Source organism: Thunnus albacares, chromosome 24 (genome assembly GCF_914725855.1).
Source record: "Thunnus albacares chromosome 24, fThuAlb1.1, whole genome shotgun sequence".
Lineage (NCBI taxonomy): Eukaryota > Metazoa > Chordata > Actinopteri > Scombriformes > Scombridae > Thunnus > Thunnus albacares.
In genome coordinates, this window is record NC_058129.1 from 13,489,284 (window position 1) to 13,512,615 (window position 23,332).

At 41.6% G+C, this 23,332-nt stretch overlaps 2 protein-coding genes across 12 annotated transcripts in view; one reads left to right on the top strand and one right to left on the bottom strand.

Moving 5' to 3' along the window:
* The window catches only part of ccdc28a (coiled-coil domain containing 28A), a 223,490-nt gene that overhangs the window by 41,531 nt on the left and 158,627 nt on the right, over positions 1 to 23,332 (top strand). For 4 of the 9 annotated variants that reach the window (XM_044345258.1, XM_044345262.1, XM_044345269.1 and 1 more), the window contains exons 3-4: positions 18,479 to 18,610; positions 22,377 to 22,500. In XM_044345258.1, the coding sequence (XP_044201193.1) occupies positions 18,578 to 18,610; positions 22,377 to 22,500 (157 nt within the window). In that variant the 5' untranslated portion in view covers positions 18,479 to 18,577. Of the gene's footprint in view, positions 1 to 16,787; positions 18,611 to 19,093; positions 19,279 to 22,376; positions 22,501 to 23,332 lie in introns of those variants that run through there. The other 5 variants (XM_044345260.1, XM_044345263.1, XM_044345265.1 and 2 more) reach the window with 4 other exon arrangements.
* Positions 18,916 to 23,332, bottom strand: part of LOC122976664 (prospero homeobox protein 1-like) — a 35,303-nt gene continuing 30,886 nt past the window's right edge. For all 3 annotated transcript variants that reach the window (XM_044345255.1, XM_044345257.1, XM_044345256.1), the window contains one exon: positions 18,916 to 19,213. In XM_044345255.1, coding sequence (XP_044201190.1) covers positions 19,028 to 19,213 — 186 coding nt within the window. In that variant the 3' untranslated portion in view covers positions 18,916 to 19,027. The remainder of the gene's footprint in view (positions 19,214 to 23,332) is intronic.

Genomic DNA, 23,332 nt, shown 5'->3' on the forward strand with positions numbered 1-23,332 from the left:
GAAAAGGCAGGGGGCAGTAAAGGAGCATTACATGGTGATATTCAGCACTGTGAACTGCTCTATTATACAGTGAGACCCTGGTAATGATAAGAGGCATTGAACAGAAAAAAAATAAAAAATATCCTGGAACATATTGTTATGGATAAACAATGTCTAATTGATTAATATGTGTTTTCATTTCCATTGACAACGAGGATTCCTTTTTGGCAATTTTATCAGGAGGAACATTGATAAACATGGTGGAAAATGATGCAAAAGTGTGTGTAAACGGATCTAGTGGCATGACTCATAGCAGCTTTTCATGCAAGACAGAAAATAGTTTTACAAGCAAGCACTGACTGATACAGCAGAAGTCTGATAATCTATTAGGAAATCAGATTAATTTATAGTTATAGAGACATTTTTGGAACAACAGAAACCACATTTTTGCCACATTTTAGTCCAATCCAGTACATCTGGTTCAGGATCAGTCAAAGAATGGGTGTTAACTGTCGAAGATAGCAGGTAATTAGCTCAATGTTTGGCTTTAGCAGCGTGCAACTGGCTGCAAAGTACTTGAATATTATGCTGAACAAGCTGTTTAAATATGTTCACTGGACATTTAATACTTTTATTGTACTATGGCAGTGTTGAAGAGTGTGTGTGTGACATAGTTATAGGCTAGACATAACAATCAAATGTTCAGTTTAATATGAGTAACTCCTTTGTTTTCTCTACTGCTGCCTTTTGTTTTTCTGTAGAGGCGTCCAGTTCCTAGCGCACAGAGACCGGGAATTCCTCAGCGTCTCTTAATGTTCGCAGTAACTGTAAAAAGAATTGGTGCTGGAGGATGCTTGCGTGTTATAAACACACATAAGATTCCTGGCATGTCTGATACTGATTTACCATGGCACATGCCAACCGAAAGCTTAACCTTGTTTTAACCCCAATAAAACTCTTTGCCGTTCTCCTTCGGCCCCATTGTTTCACCTCAGATCTGCTTAGTTGCCAATTGACAGCTGTCCACAAGTGTCTTTTGTCTTTGTGTGTGTGTATGTGTGTGTATGTGTGTGTGTTTTATTTTCCATGTTCACCCAGTCCTCCAGCTGACCTGCCAGTGAACCTTGACCGCCGCATGTTCAAAGAAAACCGCACAAGCTTATTTGTAGTCTGTCTGAGTGTGGACAGACGAGCATGGGAGGCCTGAGATTCTTCCCCCCCTCTGTCACTTCTCTTTCATGCCAGTTATCAAGCTTTTTCTTTTTTTCACCTTCCTTTTTTTCAGTTTCGTCTGTCCGTCTCTCTTTTCTTCATGCTTACAAGCTATCATGTTGTCTTTTTCTACTCGCAGCAACTCCTCTAAACCCCATTTATTTGCCTACTAAGCAGTACCGCCCTGACAATGCTCAGTGTGTCATCTAGTTATTTATAGTATGTGTGTGTGTGTGTGTTTCTGAAGAGGGCTCTTCTAGGAGCCCTATCCATTTCTTGATAAATGAAATTCCTTGGCCCACTCTGGGGTTTTGACAATAGGATTACACAGACACTGAGCTTAAGAGACTCAAAATATTTCAAGACACACATACGCTCATGCAGCTGCTTCACATGTCAGGTTACATGTTTTGGTCTTGAATCACATGCGTGTTTTTTCCGCAAACAGTCTGAAGACTTCCTCGCTGCTCAAGGTCGACACCTGGACTTGGTTTCAGTCCTTGTACTGTTGCAGCCATGTAATACAAACAACCGTGTCTTAAATGCCATTATTTGAAGACTTGATATACGATTAGTCAATCAATCTCTTAGTTTACATATAAAAAATAAGTAAGTAGCAAGACCATTCTCTGGTTTCTGCTTCTCAAATGTGAGGATTTGCTGGTTTGCCATCTTTTATATCATTGTAAGTTGAATATATTTGGGTTTTGGGCTCTTGGTCGGACAAAACAAGCAATATGAAGATGTCTGCTTGGACTCTGGGACATTGTGATGGACATTTTTCAATATTTTCTAACATTGTATAGACGTACCCATTAAATGAGTAACAAATAAATAAAGTGCAACAGCATCAAACGCAGAAATGCACCTCAGAATTGTCTCATGGAGAACTGTCTGTCCTTCATTTTAACTTTGCATTATTATATAAGTTTACATTATGATTTTGGTCTATTTTGGGTGATTGTCTTCTGGATATTCATTGCTCACATGCTATCTAGCAGTTATTATTGCTTTCCTACCAGCTGTTTACTTGGTGTTAGTTAAACTTTGCAGTGATAATTAAGGTTAGCTCATTTGTTGAGGAGTAGTAGAAGTTTTATGGTCTTGAGTACCCCAAACTTTCTGCTTTTGGTTGGTCTTTTTTCTTCATTTTCTTCATTATCATGTTGTTTTAACCATCCCCATCACAATAACTTCTTCTGATGTGATGATTTCTTCAAAGAAATGTCTCCTTTTTGTTTGTTTCTGTCAGCACAGAGTAGAAACCCTGAACAAGGCTTGGTGGCTCACTCAAGGACACTTCACTGGACCTGATGTTCAGTTATCCTGTATGCTGTATTTCAGCCGAGGCCAGAGTTTGCTGTACTTTTGACAGGATCAAATGGACCAGCCAGTTATATCCTCCTTGAAGTGTTAAAAATACCTCTTTACACCCTGATCTGTACATCCGGCACATAGTTGTTGTTGTTTTAGTCTGAATTTAACAGTTGCAAACACACAACACATCCAGTTAAAAAGAAATTTGTCCCTTAAAAAGGTTTTTATCACAAAAAAACACAAATGCATGAAAAACCAGATCCATTGTCCTCATCAAAACTCATCACTGGGGTCACAAATATCACCCTCAAAGGCTCTTCCTTAGATTCCTCACTGTGTGACAAAATGCAAAAGGCAAGAGACACGACAAAAGGAAAAGGAAAAATGTAAGAAAGATGAGAGACAAAGAGAGGAGGAAACAGGAAAATGTGTGAGTCGGGGGATGTCAGGAGGGGTTGGTGATGTGGATTAAAATGGAACGGCCCCGGGCTTCTCTCCATTTTTGTCTGGTTAAAGGACAAAGTGTGAGGGGGAAGTGAGTCCTTGTGTGTGTGTGTGTGTGTGTGTGTGTGTGTGCAGATGAGGATGTATTATCTGTATTCATGTGTGTATCTGTGTGTCAGTTGATAGAACCCCTGGTATTCTTGAAAGGCTCTTATTGACAGACTTAATGCCCTTATTGGACATGAGACACGTGGCTGACACACTCCCTCAAGTGTGTGTGCATGTGTGTACATCTGTAAGCATGCATGGATATGTGTGTGTGTGTGTGTGAGCCCCCCTGTATCTGCCCTGTGTGAGCCTGTATTGATTTCCACACCACAAGTCTCATCCTCTCTCCACTGGTTGAATTTTACCATCACAGGGTGTTCAGCCGCTGCCCTCAGGATGCCTGATAACACGCAGCAGAAAAAGGAAAAAAAAAAAAAAACACATCCTTTGACTCATGAAAAGTTCAAAAGTTTTGATTTTAGTGGCTAGTGCATGGGCTACCAAACTTTTATCATGTCATAACCTCTAAAATCTACATTAGTGCCTCTGATTACATCTTTGTAGTGGTCTCCCGCTACAAATTTTTCAACCATTTTTACTGCTTTGGTGTTGTCTTTGACAATGTGACATTGTTTTAATGACATTTACTGAACAAAATCTATCTGGTAGGATTAATTGAAAAGCATTGACTGCGACAAAAGACGCAGGTGTCCTTGAAACATCATTTTTAATAGATTAAGTCCTTTTATTCTTCTTTAAAGCAAAGACAGTTGAGAAGCTTTGAATGAAACAACTTCTCATCTTTTTTTTTTGTAAAACTGGCTGTGGCTATTATTCATAAAATTAAATCTGTGAGAGAAAATCTGAGTGGCTGCAGACTGCGAAAAGTTAAAGTGTGACCACTTTTTCTTCAGCCAATAGTCCACACAACTGATTATCACTTTTATTTCAATCAATGAATATATGCAGAGCTTTGAGAATCAAGGTAAATGTATGGATTATTTTTGTGTCTTTGCTTCCAATCAAGACAAATACTCGTCAAGACAGTTCACTCTGAATCAAAAATGTCAAGTCAGGGGATCACCAAGGTCAATAAGATTCATCCTCTGGGGAACATTAATGTCTGTACCAATTTTTTTGCCATTTCATCCAGTAGATCCATTCGAGATATTTTACTAGATAAGTGAAAACCTCGACCTGCTGGTGGTGCTTGATGAAAAGTCAAAAGAGCAGCAAAGTCATCTGGATTTATCATCTCTGTGGCTTTGCACATCTGTACCAAATTTCATCACAGTCCATTCATCAATCACTGATATATTTCACTAAAATTTAAAAATGTTAACCATATGATGGTAATTGATTATGAGTCAGGGAGTTACCAAAATCTGTAGGATTCAGTAGTAAGCCAAATGTATTGTCTCAGGATGAACCCCTTGAGATATATACTGTATCATCTTGTTTTCAATGAGGTCCCAGAAACATGAAAAATGAATATCTGTATCAAATTTAATGGCAATCCATCTGATGATTGTCACTCCGGAGCAAAGTAGGTAAACCGATCAACCAACTGACCCAACAAGTCCTCCAAATTAAACAACCAAAGAGACTGTTATTCCATTTACTCCAGAATGACACATATGAGCATTTTCTAATCAGGCGCCCCTATCGGTAGTAATCGGCATGATGACATCATTTGTCTGTGCTTTCCAAAACTGTTAACAAATCACTGGAGCAGTCGGGCTGTTGAGATGACGGTTATAAAAGTGTGGATAGAAACTTCCTTTAATGCTGAACTTTCAGCTCAGTGGATGTTTAACTGTCACACTGTTATTTTCCTAAAACAGTACACCATCATACAACAGGAACATCTCATTTCTGGTTGGTCCAAAAGTTGTTCTTTTAATGATCTACTTTACATTACTACCGCCTGGAAGTGTTCCTAACAGGATAAATGTAGGAAATTTTTTTTTTTTTATTTTCCACTCAAATTGAGACAGAGAGAGACACACATCTCTCTCTCATCGTCTTTTTTTATTATGTCTTGTTTCACTTTCTCTCCTCTATTCTTTCTTTCTTTCCTTTCTGTCTTTCTCCACCTCTTACTCCTTTTTCCTCTCCCTTTGTTTGATGAAAAAGTAGTTTTGGCGTTTCAGTCTCATATCAAATGGTCATGGGCGTAAAGGGAGAGAGAGACAAAAGATGCCAGCCAGTGTTACTGTGTGTGTGTGTGTGTGTGTGTGTGTGTGTGTGTGTGTGTGTGTGTGTGTGTGTGTGTAAGGAGAACATTGCACTGAAAGCACCAGTGAACATCTGGCATCTCAGAGAGAATTTGACTTTTAAAAATCCCTTTATTAAATTACTAAAGGATATAACAATTCAGCAGAGGTGCATATTAAACCTGACAAAGAACAAAAACACAAATCAGTAAAAAAGCAGTAATCATTTGTAGTTGTTTCCATTCACACAAGTTTTGCTGTTATCAAAAATTACAACAAAACATATTCATGCAAAAACCCAAAACTGAAATACTAAAGAAAAAACTCAAAAATTCAGAACCAGAGTTCTCTCTGACTGAATACTGCACATCCTTCACGCACCAAATGTTCACAAAAAACCAGCTACCAGCTGCCCAGTCAGCATCAGAACCACATCTGACCCCTCACCACTCACTTGGCTTTTTCTTGTTTTCCAAACAGCTAACTTGGCCAGTCCCGAAATGATATTCATTAGTGTGTGTACAGATTTTTTCATTGCACGGTGGTGTGGACCATAGACAAAAAGAAAGATGTTCCCTTAAGTCCTGAAACCATGACTGTAGTCGGCTGAATAGTCTAATCAATCTTGAACACTGGAGAAGCAGATGGTATATTGTTTTCTGTCTGTGAGCAGTAAGGACTGTGCCAGGATTGAGGTGCACCAGATACCTGTTTGTAGCTATGGCCCCATGTGCAATCCTCCACTGGAGGTCACCTGTCTGTTTATCAATGGGGGGGGGGGGGGTTGTACAGGGACCGCCAACAGCCTCTCGGGGACGATCCCATGCCAAAAAACTCCTGTCCACCTTGACACCTTTACCCCAGGGTGCATAAGTTTGAAACCTTCACGCTGATTTGATGGGCTGCTTTTCCCCCAGATTATCAAAATCACCCAACTATGTGGGTCTTTAGAGACAGCAGGATGTCCTCCTCATCTTGCCACTGTCCCACAGCAGGAGAGACAGCCAGGGAAGGAAAAATATTCTCATATTCATCATCCCATTGGTCCGATAGGGTACGGTCCTCAGTAAACGCTCTGAGGGCTTCTGGCAGGGAAGCATAGATTTCCTCTGCCAGCCTGAGCAGCAGCTTGTTGGATGTGATGTGAAGCAGTTCAGCTAGATGGGTGATGGAGATCTTCATGAGATGAGCCAGCTTAACACAGCCAGCCTGTGTCAGTCTAGATCTTAGACTGACAGAAGACAGAACCTCCTCAAAGAGCAGAATCTCTGGTGTCATCACAGCTTCCTTATGGAACGTTAAAACCTGCCACGCCTGTAAGACAGACTGGTTAAAAGGTGTCAGACCAGTTAGATCCATGGACTGCGGCCAAAGCGGGTTTGTCATATCCGAAGCGTCCAGCCCATCTCAGCAGCAAACAGGCAGTGTCTGTCCATGGCAGGCCAAAACTGTAAAGCAGGCTCTGAGCTGTCTGAAGGCTGTGATCCATGATGCCCTGTCCCCCTTCCTGCACTGACAGGTACAGTACCGCTGATCTCAGCCAGTGCTGCCCTGACCAGAAGAAATTCACAACTGTCCTTTCTTTAACCAGGCCCTTTGGTTCTTTAACCAGGCTGTGCCAAAGGGTCAAGGGCAACCAGGTTATTGATGATTCGGACCTTTCCCCTGCAGGAAAGCTGAGGTAGCAGCCATTTCCATTGAGACACAGTCTGACACATGCTCTCTCCATAACATCCTTCCACTTCTTCCTCTGAAACTCCTCAGTTCCCAGAAAAACACCCAAACTACTCAGGAACTCCACATCTCTCTGATCTCTGACAGACTTTAAACACATTAATGTCATCAGCATCAGCTGACACCAGCTGACACCACCAGCGAGGGCATGAGTCCTGATATCCTGTCCTGTATCTTCATCTATTCAGAAGAGGCTCAATAGCTAAAGAGACCTAATTCCTGTTTCTGTGCCTGTGACTATCTGTGCTGTTGTGAGTGAATAAACTGTTTTCCACATCCTTGATTTCTTTTTCTAAATCCTGAATGACTCTTTTGACTTTCACTGTGGAATGACTTGTATACTGTTGACAGAAAACTCGTATATGTGCTTTTCCCACTTCCCACCACTGACTCGGGACTCAAAGTCCTTCTTCTTTCCTCTCCAGATTCCCCAGAATGTCTCAAATTTCTGACAGAAATCGCTGCCCTGAAGTAGCTCAACCTTAAAGTGCCAGTATGACCTGCATTTAGTGGTTGGTGAGATGAAAATCTAAAGTGACTTAAGCGAAGATCAATGAAACCTATTGGGTAAATGTGACTGTTCAATAACCTGTTACTAAAACTATGACATAACACTGTCCAGCCTGGCTGCACTCACATCCCCATCCAACACCTGAAACCATATGTGTACTGCCTAACCTGAGGATGTTTGACCCTCCATACGTCTACTACTCCTGACTCTGAAACCACCTGTGATAAAGGGGAGGAAGACTGTAAATGAGGTTCCTCTCCTGTTCTGTCAAATGTGAAATTTGATGGGCAATTCCAGTCTCCCCCCATCACTACACGTGTTCTGATCACACCGCTTTAAGAAATCCTTTATTTTCTGAAAGACGTCCAGCCTGTCTGAGCCCTGATTCGGAGCATAGATGTTAAAGAAACAGAAGGATATGCCCTGTATTTCTGCTCTGACCACTAAAGCCCTGCCTCCTGCCTGTCACTATCTCTGTGGATGTTAACATCAAGCCCTGGAGAAAAGAGAATGGCTACATCAGCAGAGAAATTAGTCCCATGAGACAGAATATACTGGCCTTTCCACCACAAACCCCAGTCTATCTCATTCTTTGTCGCTGTGTATTTCCTGCATCAGAACCATGTCCAAACTTTTTTGTCTAATCATTTCTGAAATGACTTCCCTCTTCTGTTGATCCCTCCCATCATTAATATTGAAAGAGCTACCTTATGCATGAAAGACTGAGAGAGAGAGATGATATAAACAAGTAGAGGAAAGATCACCCAGTGCAACACATTCATCATAACCTTATTTATGAAGTCTTAACCTTTTTGAACCTTTTCCTTTATTAGTCTTAATCTTTTCTGAGACTCGTCATGTGTTTTCTCAGATGGAAACGTTTATTTATTTATTTTTTGATCTAACAAATCAACACCAACTACTTTCTGCAAAGTCGACACACTTTTAATACATTTTTCTGCATTTGGAAAAAACTCAGATACTTTTACAGATTTTCCAAAAGTTTAATCTAGGAAGCCCTTAAATTCCTCTAAACTCCTCTGAACAGATCTCCACTGTGTGACTGTGAGCCTGTAACAGAGATACAGTCAGGGTCAGTGTCGTACTCACACAGCCTCACCAGCAACACTCTCCGTAACACATGGCTCTCCCCCTCTCACCTTTGCACCAGCAGCCTGACTTTTGTCAGATTCAGCTCCTGGCCCTTTTCTGCTGCTTTCTCCACTTTCCCCACTAACTTTCTCTAGTCCTGCTGCTGATGCCTCCTCGGCCGCTGTCTCTCTGTTTGAAACAGCTCGCTGTTCCCCGGCCTGCCTCTCTGCCTGCCTGTTGCATCCCTCTCCTGCCTCGGGCTCAGTCGGTGGGGCGCTGCCCCCCTGCGGAGCAGCGGATCCGCCGACTCCTCATCTGTCGGAACAGTGGTTTTAGTGCGCTCCTCAGCTGGCCTGGCCCCCGGCTCGGGGCGCCCATCAGCCTGCCTTTGAGGACAAGCGATCTGCTTGTGCCCCACATCCCCACACTCAAAGCATTTCTTGCTGCCTGTGCTGGCGTACACCATGTAATGTTTCACTCTTAAAGGAAACGTCCAGCATATGTGATGCATCGTTCAGAAACATGAACACCTGTCTTCTAAAAGACTGGACAGCTTATCAAACTTACAGCCTAAGCCTAAAGATGCTCGCTAGCTTCCTGAAGCGCTGCAGCTCCCACTCAAACACCTTGTTGGGAATCAACGGGGGAACACCAGAAATGGTGACCCGGGTGGAGGGCACTACAAGCAGGGAAACCTGACGATAGATGCTGTTCAGAGAGACACTGCTCACTATTAACTCAGCCACAAAAATGCTCATCTTTAAGGAAAACAACCACACCTCTGTTCTTCATGGAGGCATAGAACAGGTTGGCGTGTCCCACACAGTATCCCGCAGCCAGGAGAACTATGTCTATTGAGACGGTGTCTCAGTGGACGCTATCTTCACAGAAACAGCCCATTGTCCACCAAAAAACCACTGAACACACACCAAACTACACTAACAACAACCACAAATGACCATAAAACAGTCATACAATAAACATAGTAGGAAAAATAAAGATGAAAAGTTGGAGAAAATCATAAACTCTCAGCCAAAGTCACCACACTGTCCACCAGCAAACTCCCAGCGTGCACAAAGAGAGAGAGATAGAAAGAGAGATCTTTTCTCTCTCATTGTCTTCTTTTTATTTTGTCTTGTTTCACTTTCTCTCTCTCCTATTCTTTCTTTCTTTCCTTTCTGTCTTTCTTCCCCCGTTACTCCTTTTTCCTCTGGCTTTGTTTGATGAAAAAGTGCAGTCTTGGCGTTTCAGTCTCATATCAAATGCTCATGGGCGTAAAGGGAGAAAAAGACAAAAGATGCCAGCCAGTGTTACTGTGTGTGTGTGTGTGTGTGTGTGTGTGTATGTGTGTGTGTAAGGAGAACATTGCATTGAAGCACCAGTGAACATCTGGCCTATGTGGCAATGATTGGTTGGGGGAGTTCCTCAGGATATAACACTTGAAAATGTCTTGGCATGTTCACGACAACAGCAGTGCAGTTTGTGCAGTGTGTGTGTGATGTGACTGTTTTGTGTGTATGAACGGGCATCGGTAAGTGATTATACAGTATTTGTGATGTGTGAGAGGGATGATTGTATTATGCGTGTGAGATAACTATTATGGGCATGAGTCTAAGATGATTGTATTCCTATGTTTGTGTGTGAGTATTCATTGTACAGCACTTGTGTGTGAAATTGTATTCTTGTGTGTGTGTGTTGGGAGCTTTTACTTCCCACCATTAGCTCTAAACCCTGTTTTTGAGCAGGCGGCTGATTCTTCCCTTGATTACTATTTAGACTTCCACTCGTTTACCGAGCACCATCTCTCCTTTGTTTTATCTCTTCTGCAAGCTCGTTATTCCTCTTTCTCTGGAATCATTTTATTTTCTTTGCCTGTAGTTCATAATGGTGCTTCTTAGGTTCAACAAGAGGCCAGTAGAAGTTTATTTTTTTTGTACTTACTGTCAGTTCTTCCTCTTTTTCTTGCTTTCTTACCAAGTACACATGCATGTCTTTGTACTCCATTGATCGCACATGTGTCTTTTGTGTTGCGGTGTGCCCCTAAAGGAGGCGGTGGCCCTCATCGGCGACGTCCGCCCGGTGGCGGCGGCGGGCCATGGAAGATGCGGCAGGGTTGTTAAAAGTGTTGTTAAGAGAGCGGCTGGCAGCTGTTCCTGACAGGTTGGGGATGGAAGGGCAGATGGTGTTTGATTAGCGAACAGACCGCTGATGGAAGGAGAGATGGAGGGATGGTGGGAGGAATGGGGAGGGGGGGTGGATATCAGTTTGGAGAGGAGGGTGAGAAGAAGATGGGGAGATGGAGGGAGGGAGGGAGGGATAGGTGGACGGATGGATTCTTTGACTCCAAAGAGCTTGACTTTGACTTTTTTTGACTTTGGATTATAAAATAGATCAAAAATTAAAAAATGGATTGACTTTTTGACAAATCAAGGATAGATGGAAGTGGAAAGTAGTAGCTGAAATATTACGTAACAGACAGAGGAATCAATTCATGAATAGAAAGAAAAAAGATGGAGGGATGGATGTATGACTTAAAGGGGAGAAAAGAAGGGATGCTGAGCATGTTGGGAGGAGGAAGTGAAAATACTGTCGGGGCAGCTGTTTCAAAACAAACAATTAGCTTCATTCACCTGGGTGCCATCTTAAAGAACTGATGCAAATAATCCTGCGGTGCTGGCTGATTAAAGTCTGTTCAACAAGCTAACAGCGATTGTTGCAGCCGCTGGTGTTCCGATTCAATCAGTCGTTTATTTGACTGATGTTTTAAAGTGGATGTGTCGTAATTAGAGCTGAGTTTAGCTTTCTAGCCGGTCAATCTGAAGTCAGACGGTGCTCTGAAGTTCGACCTGAGACAGCAGACCAGCAGAGACAGTTTAGAGAAGAAAGAAAAATGCTTGTCTTCTGCAACAACATCACCTTTACTCATGTTTCAGGTTTAGAAGACACAAAGCTGACATGAAGAACTGTTGTTCTCAGTGCTTTTTGTCCATTTTCAAAGTTCGCAAACCGATAAAGCAACCCTGTCCCTAGAAATTACGTTCATATACAAAGTTTATGTTTTCCAAATTATGTTGCGTTGACAATCATAATCGCTGCCTTGATTATGTTCACAGGCAATGTTTTTTTTAAATGAATTAAGGGCCACATTCATACAGGACAATTCTGATGACGCAAACTGGAGTATTTTTGCACATTCAGACTCAGACATTAATGAATATTCATCCTCTGTGCTATCCCACATTAACTTTTGCACTGAGGCCGTCACAACAAAAAAAAATCAATCCGCACCTTTCCGAACCAGAAACCCTGGATGACCAGTGAGGTCTGGCGGCTGCTGAAAGCCCTTGATGCTGAGTTCAAGTCTGGAAGCTGCGAGGCCTACAGCACGGCCAGAACTAACATCAAAAAGGGCAACAGAACAGCCAAACAAAACTACGATTTGTGAATGAGTGAGTGGGCATGTTGATGATGTTTCTATCACGCGACCGGCGCGAAATGGGAAGAATATAAATAGCCGAGGGTGAAAAATAAGGGTCATGTACAAGAAGATGCCAACAAAAATGTCAAAAATGGGAGGAACCACAAGATTGGGGAACTTCTGTTGGTGAGGGCCGACGCCGAAATCATAATCCACTATATATACTACTTCATACATAATGGTAGTTTGTCCATATGTTGATATTTTTCTAAGTGTGTTTTTACTATTTTTTACCATATTATATTACTATATGTTTACTATATTGTGTCTTATATAGTGTGTTTATTTTATGCCATGTATGTCCCTATGTTCATATTTCATACTTACACCTTTTTACTTTTCAGTTATGTGACATTGAAAAGTGTTGGTCCTATTTTTTAGTGCATCCTACACCATAAAATCAGAAAAGAAGACCAGAGAAACACATCAACAGCCTCTTTTTTTATTTCCACAGCCTCTATCATGGACTCAAATTCTCAATTTCTGTTATTTTCTTAAATAAGGATGCGAGCCAATAAGCAAACCACTAATTCTAAAAAATTAAGTTATTTGGTTATTAGATAGCAATTACAGCAGTGAAGTCGGGCTGTATCTGTGATTATTCACATTGTTGAAATTGTAATTTTGTAGCAATGGAGATCAAACGAAATGAATCTGCCTCATCCCAGGCCATCACATTCATTTACCAATATGGCAATAAATATGAATAAAACACTGTCTCACACACCCCCACACACCCCACAGGCCACTTTAGCTGCAGTTAACACAGAGAAGACAGTTACAGCTATTAGAATTATGTCGAGGAGAGATTTTCTCCATAATAAACTCTCTCCCTACTCCATAATAATAGCAGCCATTACCCAAGATGTATCACTGTCATGCCGTCTCTGTGGACAATAAGTGCGTTTGTGTCTGTGTGAGTGTGTTTGTGTGTGTATGACGGTGTGATTGAGAATGAAACAATCAGCAGGCCAACACAAACACAGCTGTTTTATTGTTGCGCTGCTCAGATGTGCTTTCATAGGCAGACGGCGTGTGTGTGATCATATAGAGCAAAGAGTGACCCCACCTCCTGTTCAGCTCTTCCTGTTCTAATGAAAAGCTTTGGCAGTGTAAGCTAATGCGCAAGATCCCCCTCTTCTCTCTCCGTCAGTTCTTAAAGCTGAAATCTGCAACAATTTCATTTAATGTGTCATTTTTTTTCATCTATCTGTGTGGTTTAGAGATGCAAAATGTAGGTAAAACAACTTAACAAAAGCCACAGATGAACATTATTGCTGTTGCAGAAAGTTGTAGATTTCAGTCTCTCAAGTGTAATCTTAAAAAAAAGCATTTATAGAATTTAGTTGACCCTTTGTTGTTGTCCTCTCTGTGCAGTGTTCTCATTTTTTTGTGTGTTGTCTGATAAAAGTAAAGTCCTTGGCTAACAGATGAATTGATAAGGAAGAAGAAAAGGGATTGTAGCAGGGCTGAGTGTAAATGGTGTAAAATCAAGCCTCTAGAGCATCTTGAGTTTACAAAAAATACTTTAGTTATAACTCAGAAAATAGAAAAGCAAGTATATTTGTAAAATGTGATCAACAATAATACACACAATTCAAGGGTTCTCTTTTCTTCCATAGATAAACTTTTAAATAACTCCAGAGTTTCAGTTCCAGGTGATTTTATTTCCACTGATAATTGTGAGGATTTAGCAGCCTCCTTTCACAACAAAATAATGACTTTTAGGGCAAATATTCCCAGTATCCCTAGTGCTCCTTCTATCCTGCCTCCTTCCTAATTCACTATATTTTAACATATTTTGCACCAGTCGAACCGGTGGTTCAGAGTCTTAGCCGTCCCACTTCTTCCATTGATCTTATTCCCACCTTTTTTTTGTTGTTTAACTGTTTATCTAAGGATATTTTAACCATTTTAAGCACCTCTTTACAATCTGGTATTTTTCCTAGCTCACTCCAATCTTCAATTGTTAAACCACTTTTAAAGAAGCCCACTTTAGATCCATCTATTATTTATAACTACTGACCGATCTCTAACCTCCTGTTCCCAAGCAAAACTATTGAAAAAGTTGTCCACAAGCAGTTAATTGACCACCTGGCAACCAACAAAATACTCCCTACCAATCCAGTAAATAGTGAAAGTGGTAGAGTCTCTATTTTAGTATTATTGGATCTAAGTGCTGCAGTTGAGGCTATCGATTGTGATATTTTAATGGAGAGGCTTGAGAGGTGAGTTGACCTATCTGGGTCAGCACTGGACTGGTTTTTATCATACCTCAAAGGTTGTGATTTTAATGTTTTTTAGCTCCAAAATTAAATTTTCATCTTATGTGGTGTTCCCCAGGGGTCAATTTTAGGCCCATTATTGTGTAGTTTGTAGTTGTTGCCTTTTGTGCCAACTTATCATATTTATTTCCCTGTCCCCTGATAACCTGAGCCCTCTTGATACACTATAAGAATGTATCAAGGATATTGATAACTGGATGTCTAGTCATTTTTTTAGAGTTAAACAGTGACAAGATGGAAATCCTGGTTATTGGGGTAAAGGCTAACAGACAGGAAATCTCTTTTAAATTGTCACAGCTGTCTCTGGAAAGTCTCACACAGGTCAGAAACCTTGGCATCATCCTGGACACTGACCTCTTTCCAGACCCAAATTATTTAAGAAATGCTTAGAAGGTAAGGAGCTTTTTATCCCAGGAGGACGCTGAAGAACTTGTCAATGCTTTGTTTCCAATTGGCTAGACTACTGTAACGTGCTGCCCACAGAAATACCTAAAAAGGATCTTGACTAACTGCAGCTACTCCAGAATGCAGCTGTTAGAGTTTTAACTAGAAAAAGGAAATACAACCATATAACATCTGTGCTGAGGTCATTACACTGGCTTTCAGTAAATGTTACAATTGATTTAAAAATGTTAATGTCTGCTTTTAAGGCCCTACATAGTTTTGGCACCCCAATATCTCTCTGACATGCTTGTGAGCTATGAACCAGCTAGACCCCTCAGGTCATCTGGAACAGGACGTCTGGTTATTCCCCAAGTCTCCACAAACATTGGTGAAACTGCTTTCAGCTTTTATGCTCCAAGCTGCTGGAATATCCTACCGAATCATGTTAGGTGTGCTCCAACGCTATCGTCTTTTAAAACTAAACTAAACTAAATTTATTTTTAGCTGCACCTTTCAGTAGTCTGGTTTGCTAATCTTAGTTACTATTTTATTTTATTTTATTCGTACTTAATGTTTTTTAACTCATGTGTCTTATTATTTTTTACTGGTCAGTTGCTAGTCTTGATTATTTTATTCCTACTTTCTTAATGGTTCTTAAACTTTCATTTTGTGGTAGTTCACACTATATGAAGCACATCGTGCTTCTACCTAGAATGAAATCTGCTACAGTATATAAATAAAGTTTTGCTTTGCTTTTGTTGTCTAGACTCCCTTAATTACTTAGTGTGTAGAATTTAGTGACATCTAGCAGAACAGACATGAAATATAATATTCATAAGTATGTTTTAATTAGTGTTTAATCACCTGACAAACAAGATCGTTATATCTGGATCTATATGTATTTTATCTATATAGAACCTTTATATCTACATAGGGAGCGGATCCTCTTCCACGGAGGTCGCCATGTTGCACCGCCATGTTTCTACAGTAGCCAAGAACGGACAAACCAAACACTGGCTCTAGAGAGGGCTTTTAGCGTTTTTTCGCGAATTTCGCAGCCACTGTAGGTTCTCCTACACATAGAAACTGAATTATGACAGGAGTGGCACATTACAGAAACCTATAAGCAGCTTTGTGCTAATAGAGTTCTGGCAATAGCTGCTTTATTACATGCAAATGCGACCAAATCATTGCAAATGTTTGAATTTTATTTAAACTTGAGAAGTGTGTAGCTGTGTTTTATACACACCTTGTTTTGTCTTTCATATTTTCTGTGTGTGTGAGAGGAGAGAGAGGCACATTGAGTGCTGGCACTTTATCATGCTGGTGATGGTGGTTGGCATTGTGTGATGCCAGTTGGTGTTTGGCACCAACACACACAGGACATGTGTGTGTTAGTGTGTGTGTGTGTGTGTGTTGGGGAGGTAAGTGGTGTGAGAGGAGATGAAATGAAAGCTATGAGAAAGGAAGCACGCAGAGGAGAGGAGACAGGAGAGGTAAGACGGGGAAAAGGTGAGATATATCAGTGATGGAGGATGAACAGAGGAAGGATAGAGCGGCGAGAAGGATGGTAGGGCAACAAGGGCAGACAGGCCGCGTCTCTGTGCCTTTGTGTGTGTGTGTGTGTGAGAGAGAGAGAGAGAGAGAGAGAGTCTGTACCTATGTCTTTTTGTGTGTGTGTGTCCCTGCGTCTTTGTACTGGCTAATCTAGGCGTCAGCAGCTTTTTGAGGCTTTTGTGCTGACAATAATCACACAGCACTCCTCTTTTCAATTCATCAGCAACAACAACAAGGGATCACATGTCCCCTATACAGAATCCAGAGAGTGAGAGAGAGATGGAGGCAGAGAGAGAAAGAGAGAGAGAGAGAGAGAGGGAGATAGGGAGGGCATGGGCAGAGTTAAAGTGGCCATCATGTTGCCTAGTTACTGCTTGGGTTGATGGTGATGTGGTGTGTGTGGGCAGGCGCATGCAAACGGTCAATGCCCTTGCACCTCTGCTCAGAGCAAACAGAACAGAGAAAAGTGCAATCACACACTTAAAAACAACCACTTTTGTTTTTTTTTTCAAAGAATAATTTATTTCATGTTGCAGTGTGATGGATAAACAATGAGTAAACCACTGGTCAAATCTGTAGCAAGCATTAATAATAATCATCATCATCAGAATAACATTAATAGGAATAATTATTTCAATTATAAATAACAATATCAGAGTGATCAGAGTAATTATTACATCTATACAAGCTACAAATATCAGCATTTTTGTCGTATGTCTTTTTTTTTCTGCTGTTAAAACCTTAAACACTTCACACATGACCCGGCCGGTGCAGCTGACCCTCATGGCTGCCCAGAGCAGAGAGAGTTTTTCTAACGATACTACTTTTGGCGACTTCCAGTTTTGAGTGGGTTAAAAATGAGACATTTCTCAGTCGCAGGTATGAGCTCAGAGAGTTTAAGGATGCCTGATTGCACCACAGTCAGTTGTCAAGTCCAATCAGTACTTAGAAACAAATGATTTGAAGTGTGTATCGACAAAGGTTAGCCTGTTCCAGAGCACCATGAAGGAGAAATGTTGTGTTATGTGGTAGTGATGAATCACTTCCCCCCCCCGAGTGATCCGAGAACCAGGCAAAATTGGAATGAATGATCATTATAAAAATAAGCAATCACTTTTAAAATAATGACTTACATAAAGTAAATCCACGTTTTATTCAAAGTAACATCACAAATTGATGTAAGTGTGATTTTCAGGTTAGGATTTGGAATATTCTTAAGAAACATAACAAATTAAGCCGCCAACACAAATAAAATAAAAATGAAAAACACCAAAATTGGTACAACACCCAACCATGTTGCCTACTGAAAGTACCATGTTGTGCATTTTTCCCCGCATTCCTGCATCAGTGCTGTCATTTGTAAATATTATAAACCAGTAGTAGTTGAGCCCAATAGCTTATCACAGATTTACCGGTATCGGCGTATATATGTCAGCTGATAAGTAACAAGAGATTTCAGCACAGAAATGCCAAAAATATTGTTTTTAGTTGTTTAGAAACAGTGTCGCCATTACACCGTTTGTCCACCAGAGAGCACTGACACTGAAGTGTATTTTTCAACTAGAAAATATCTTGGTCACAAATCTTACATAACAAAATGTAAAGAATCTTTTATCAAAGATGTTGGATCACTCCTTAATCTTCTTATGATGGATTAAAATAAACTTTCAAGTTTATACTGTAGTAAGTCAGTTCTAAAATGGGACTTCGATAGTGGCTACGTTTTGATTTCCTTTATAGATGAAATGGTAAAATCTTGTCTTCGATGCTCTGGGCGCCTAAAAGGCAACACGAGCCAAGAGGGGCGGCCAGGGAGGGGTGGGGCAGGGAGAGCCACACAGTCAAAACAAACACCCAGTAAGTCTCAGTACAGTAAGAAGAGAAGGAAGTAAAAAGAGGAAGGGGGGGGGGGGGGGGCGGGGGGAAGAAGGGAAATAAACAACAACTAAGTCTGTTTTTTGCCCAGTTTGTCTGGGATTGCGTGAGGATTTGGGAATGCTACTGTGCTTTCCTATTCAAGAGGTGTATGTAAGTGTGTGTTTGTGGTCGTGCGTGCATGTGTACAATATCTTTGTGAGTGAGGGTTCATAGAAGAGAGGCTGTAAGCTTGTACAAAGGAGAAAAAATACAGAAACATCACTTTTTTTTTCCAAAAATGTCCATGTAACTTAAAAACATCCACAATAAAAAGATTTTCATATATTATCTTCTTTATCTTTAGTCCGCTCCAGACCCCCCAAATCACGGGCTGAAGATTGATCCATCATCTTCCTCATCCCTTTGTTCCTCCAGAGAAGGATGGAGAGCGAGCTTGGACGAGATGGAGGAGAAAAGAGGAGACGGGGCTTTTTCTGTAAGTGCAAGGAGGTTCACTTTTCACTGTTTTGCTTGTAATTTATAAAAGTCTGAACACAACTTGTTAATTTGAGTATCTTCTGACTCTGAGTGCGAGCCCTCTGCCTCGTTCAAGAGGAATATTTTTTTCTTTATAAAACATCTTGAGGGGGAGTTTTGTCTGTAAAAGTTGGGCTGACCAAAACAACCATCAACAAACCTCTCCGGAAGCCTCCGACTAGCATCACTCAGTCTCTGCGTGGCGTTACGAATGTCATCAAACACCTTCAAATGCATTTCACTGAAGACCTTAACCGAGTCTAACCCTGTGCCTTTGGAGGTGTTTTTTATTTTTTTTATTTTTTATTTTTTTTTACACGGTTCTCATGGTCCTCTGAGGTTTGTCTTGCTTTCCGTGTTTCCTCCCTCGCCCTAGTCAGTCATGGAGGAGTTCTTGTAGACAGTTGGGGGATTTGAAGATCTCTGGAACCTCGCTGTCCAGTTTGCAGATCACCTTGTAGATGGCCTTCTTCCAGGACGGGTCCGCGTCCTTGCCGGCCACGATGGCGTTGAAGAATTCACGAAGAGTCACCTGGACCACCTCTAGAAATCGATCGGGGACCTGGAGGATAAGAAATTAAGAGGAAGAGGAAGTAGGGAGAGGAAGGGGGAGAGAAAAAGGAAACTGTGAGTGATATGACTTCTTTGATTATACTAACTTTCCCTTTCGTGTCATAAAATTAAAGTTACACTTGACCATAAAGAGGCTCAAGATACAGAACTGTGTTACTTCTATATAAGCAAACAACCCAGTTCCACATCAGAAAAGGTGCACTGCATTCGCTCTTTGCAACATCGTATGGGCAAAATATGTGGACATCTGGACCTTACACCCATATGTGCTCCCAAAACCAGGTGCATTAATCTGTTACTATAACAGCCTCATCTCAGCTGGGAAGGTTTTCCATAAGATTTTGGAAGCAGGTTGCAGGGAATTACTCCCAATCAACCACACAGTTGGCGTTCCAGATCATCCCAAAGGTGTTGGATGGGTTTGAGGTCAAGGCTCTGTGCAGGTCATGGTCTTCCGCACCAAACTGGGAAAACAAGTCTTTATGGATCTGGCTTTGTGCACATGAGGGTAGTAGACAGGGGTGTCTGCATACTTTTGGCCATATAATGTATTTTAGCATTTAGATATGTCTGCAACTATTTGGGGATCTTATGAAACAAGAAGAAATGTAAACAAGTCATTCCACTTTGTGAATAAATGAAGGTCAACTTAAGTAGGGCTGCAACTAACAATTACTTTCATTATCAATTAATCTGTCGATTATTTTCTCGATTAATCGCTTAGTCGTTTGGTCTATAAAATGTCAGAAAAGGGTGAATAAAAGGCCCAAACTGCTCCCCAAAATGTCTTCAACCCAAAGATATTAAGTTTACTGTCATAGAGGACTAAAGAAACCAAACAACATTCACATTTAAGAAGCCTGAACTGGAAAAATGACTCTAAACAATCAATCAGTCATCAAAATAGTTAATTCATTGACTAATTGTTGCAGCTCTAAAGTAAAGTTTTCTGTTCTTTCTTAGGAAAGTGGTTCTGTGAGTAGAAAGGATAAAGAATTAGGTTAAGTGTGCGTGTGTTTCAGGTGTCCATATGTTTCTATTTCTGTACCAAGTTCTTCTTCAGTACTGAACTTCCCCTGAATGTACTTCCCCTTTCTTAACAGCTCCCAGCTGTGTGTGTGTGTGTGTGTGTGTGTGTGTGTGTGTGTGTGTGTGCTTGGTGTCAGGGTTCCTTATGCACACACACACACACGCACACAGAATGACAGATGACACACTCAGTCCTTGACAATGGCAGGTGAACAGTTGTCTGTGATCAGTCACAGGCTCTGTGTGTGTGTGTGTGTGTGTGTGTGTGTGTGTGTTTGTGTGTGTTTGTGTGGCAGTTTAAACAAGAACGAAGGGATTGCAGGGATCCAATTGTCCTTTCCACATGCAGGCATAAATATACTGTCATCACAAGGCTTTGTGTGTGTTTGTGTGTGTGCTTGTGTAAGGGTTTTAATTCTGTATGTGTGTGTGTGTGTTTGACAGCAGAACAATACACACACATGAGCATGCGCACACACACACACACACACTTATTCTTTTTTCTGCTCCCCTTTTCCCGGGGGCAAGATCACACAAAGACACTAAACAACCTGACTAGGATTCTCTCCCTTTCTCTTCTTCTTTGTCTCTTTTTTTTTTGCATGCAGATACACACACACACACACACACACACACACACACACACACACACACACACACACACACACACACACACACACACACACACACACACACACACTGCTGACTCCAGACAAGGTGCATGCTCCTATACACCCCAACAAACTCACACACACACACATAGAGGACAACAGAGTGTCGTCTGGGTGTAACCCCGTCACGCGTGGCAGGACATGCCAAGGTTAGCCGCCACCAGAACGGATGAATCACCCCCCCCCCCCCCCCCCCCCCCCCCCTTTACCCCCTCCTTAAAAAGAGAGAGAGAGGGTAGGTGAGGGTAGACAGAGTGTGTGAGAGTCTAGGGAATCATTTAGGGTGTGTGTGTGTGTGTGTTGTTCTGCTGTCAAACACACACACATACACACAGAATTAAAACACGCACACATACACACACACACACACACCCTAAATGATTCCCTAGACTCTCATACACTCCGTCTACCCTCACCTGCCCTCTCTCTCTTTTTAGCTGGCCCCTTGAGACCACAGTTATTTCAATGAGGCCCTCTGTCACTGTCTTGCTATAGACACTACTGTACACACACACACACACATGCATACACTCTCACACAGACACACACGAACCAAAGTTTAAATCTTTCCAGGTGATATCTACATCAATGTACATCAAAATCTGTGTTTATAACAACTTTTTATAGCTTTTTAAAAAAAAAATAGAGCAGTTCAGCCAGAGTATCTAAACAACGTCATTTGGAAACTAAAAGTCAATGCGTGCACCTGAAATGTAATAATCTCTCATCGCACAAGAAAACTGCGTGTTTGCTCTGAATAACGGCTTCAACTACGCAAATAACTCCCAAAGTCTTAATCATTAAACCTCAGCAAGAGCCCATGAAAACATTTTTCGAAAAAGGCTGCAACAAGACAAAACAGAAAGCCCCCAAAGTCAAGCTGCTGTTTTTAATAGTTGCTGTGAAACTGCCCACTGGGACAAATAAAAGTTGAAACCTGAGCTTGATCTAGAAGATGAATGTGCCTTTGAGGCGTCCTCCCTCCTGGATTACATCCCTTCATCCTTTAGTTGTTCAAATTTGCTCTCATCTTTTAAAAAAAAAAAAAAGAAGGCCATCTTTTTAATATCTTCCCAGAACTCCTCTCATAAAATTTCCTTCCTTGCTGACATAAATATTTTGAAGATCTTTCACCTCCTCACATCAATTTTGGTGAAGTGCACGTTCACTTTAGCGAGGTGAAGGGGTGTAGCTATAAAATCTGGACACCCTGATACAATATAACTCCTCGCTTAACCCCGTCTCGACTTTGTTCGTCCCTCGCTCGTTGTTATGCGATTGATACCTCCGATCACAAAGAGCTGTGAAACAAAAACCGCCACGCACGGTAGAACAGAAACAGACGAGGCGACCTTGACCCAGAAGGGCTCTCTGGCCCTGGCGTCCGTGTTGCAGCGGTGGCACTGCGTCGTCCGGCGGCGTGATGATTGTGTGTTTTTAAAATGTTTTCAGGATGACGTGCGTCATCAGTGCGGCGGCGGCGGTGGCGAGATGGTGCTCAAAGTGCTGAAACAAGACTATGGCCCGGCAGAGGAAAAAAAAAAAAAAAAAAAGGACACAGCTGAATCACAGAGAGGTAGGAAAACACAAGCAGAAAAGAATGAAACGAGGCAGCGAGGATATTGTGTGTCAACTGGACAAACACACACACACAGACACACACTTGGGTCCAGATGCCCAGTTTTGTCTGGCCATCGTAAATCAGTCCAATAAAGAGATCTAAATTAGGCCATCATCAATACAGATGGGCCTGTTTCCCCCCAGTGTGTGTGTGTGTGTGTGTGTGTGTGTGTGTGTGTGTGTGTGATTTACTCCTGGCTTGGATCTTGATACGGTGTCTAGTTGCCAGGAGAGGGTGAGCGAGCGAGGAATGGGGGAAAATGGGAAAGAGAAAGAAAGATAAAGAGGAAGAAAGACACTTGGTTCCCAGTAAACATAATTCGCATGATTGCTCCGGTTTGGTGGGTAAATATTGGATGAAGGGAGGCTCAATTACTCTCTCTTCACACACACACACACACACACATAGATGCACGCACACACACACACACACACACACAGAAGGACAAGAGCCTGTAAATCTCTAAATCGCTGCCCAACAAAGAGGCCTACTGGGACGCCCCCTCCCTCTTTTTTTCCCCCCACTCCTCTCCTCCTCTGTCTCTCTCCCTTCGTCTTCCTGCTCTTTTGGCTCAACGTCTCGCTTCCCTTCTTGGAAATTAAGTCTTCTAAGAAATCACAAGCTCACTCGAGTGTTTATCTTACATCACACACACACACACACACACACTCATCACTCTCATTTTTTAAATATTTGAAGTAAGAAGTTCTCAATGTGCTGACGGAAACATTTCAAGAAACGTCACCGTTTCACTTTCCCCCTGATGCATTTTACTGCTCGTCCACAA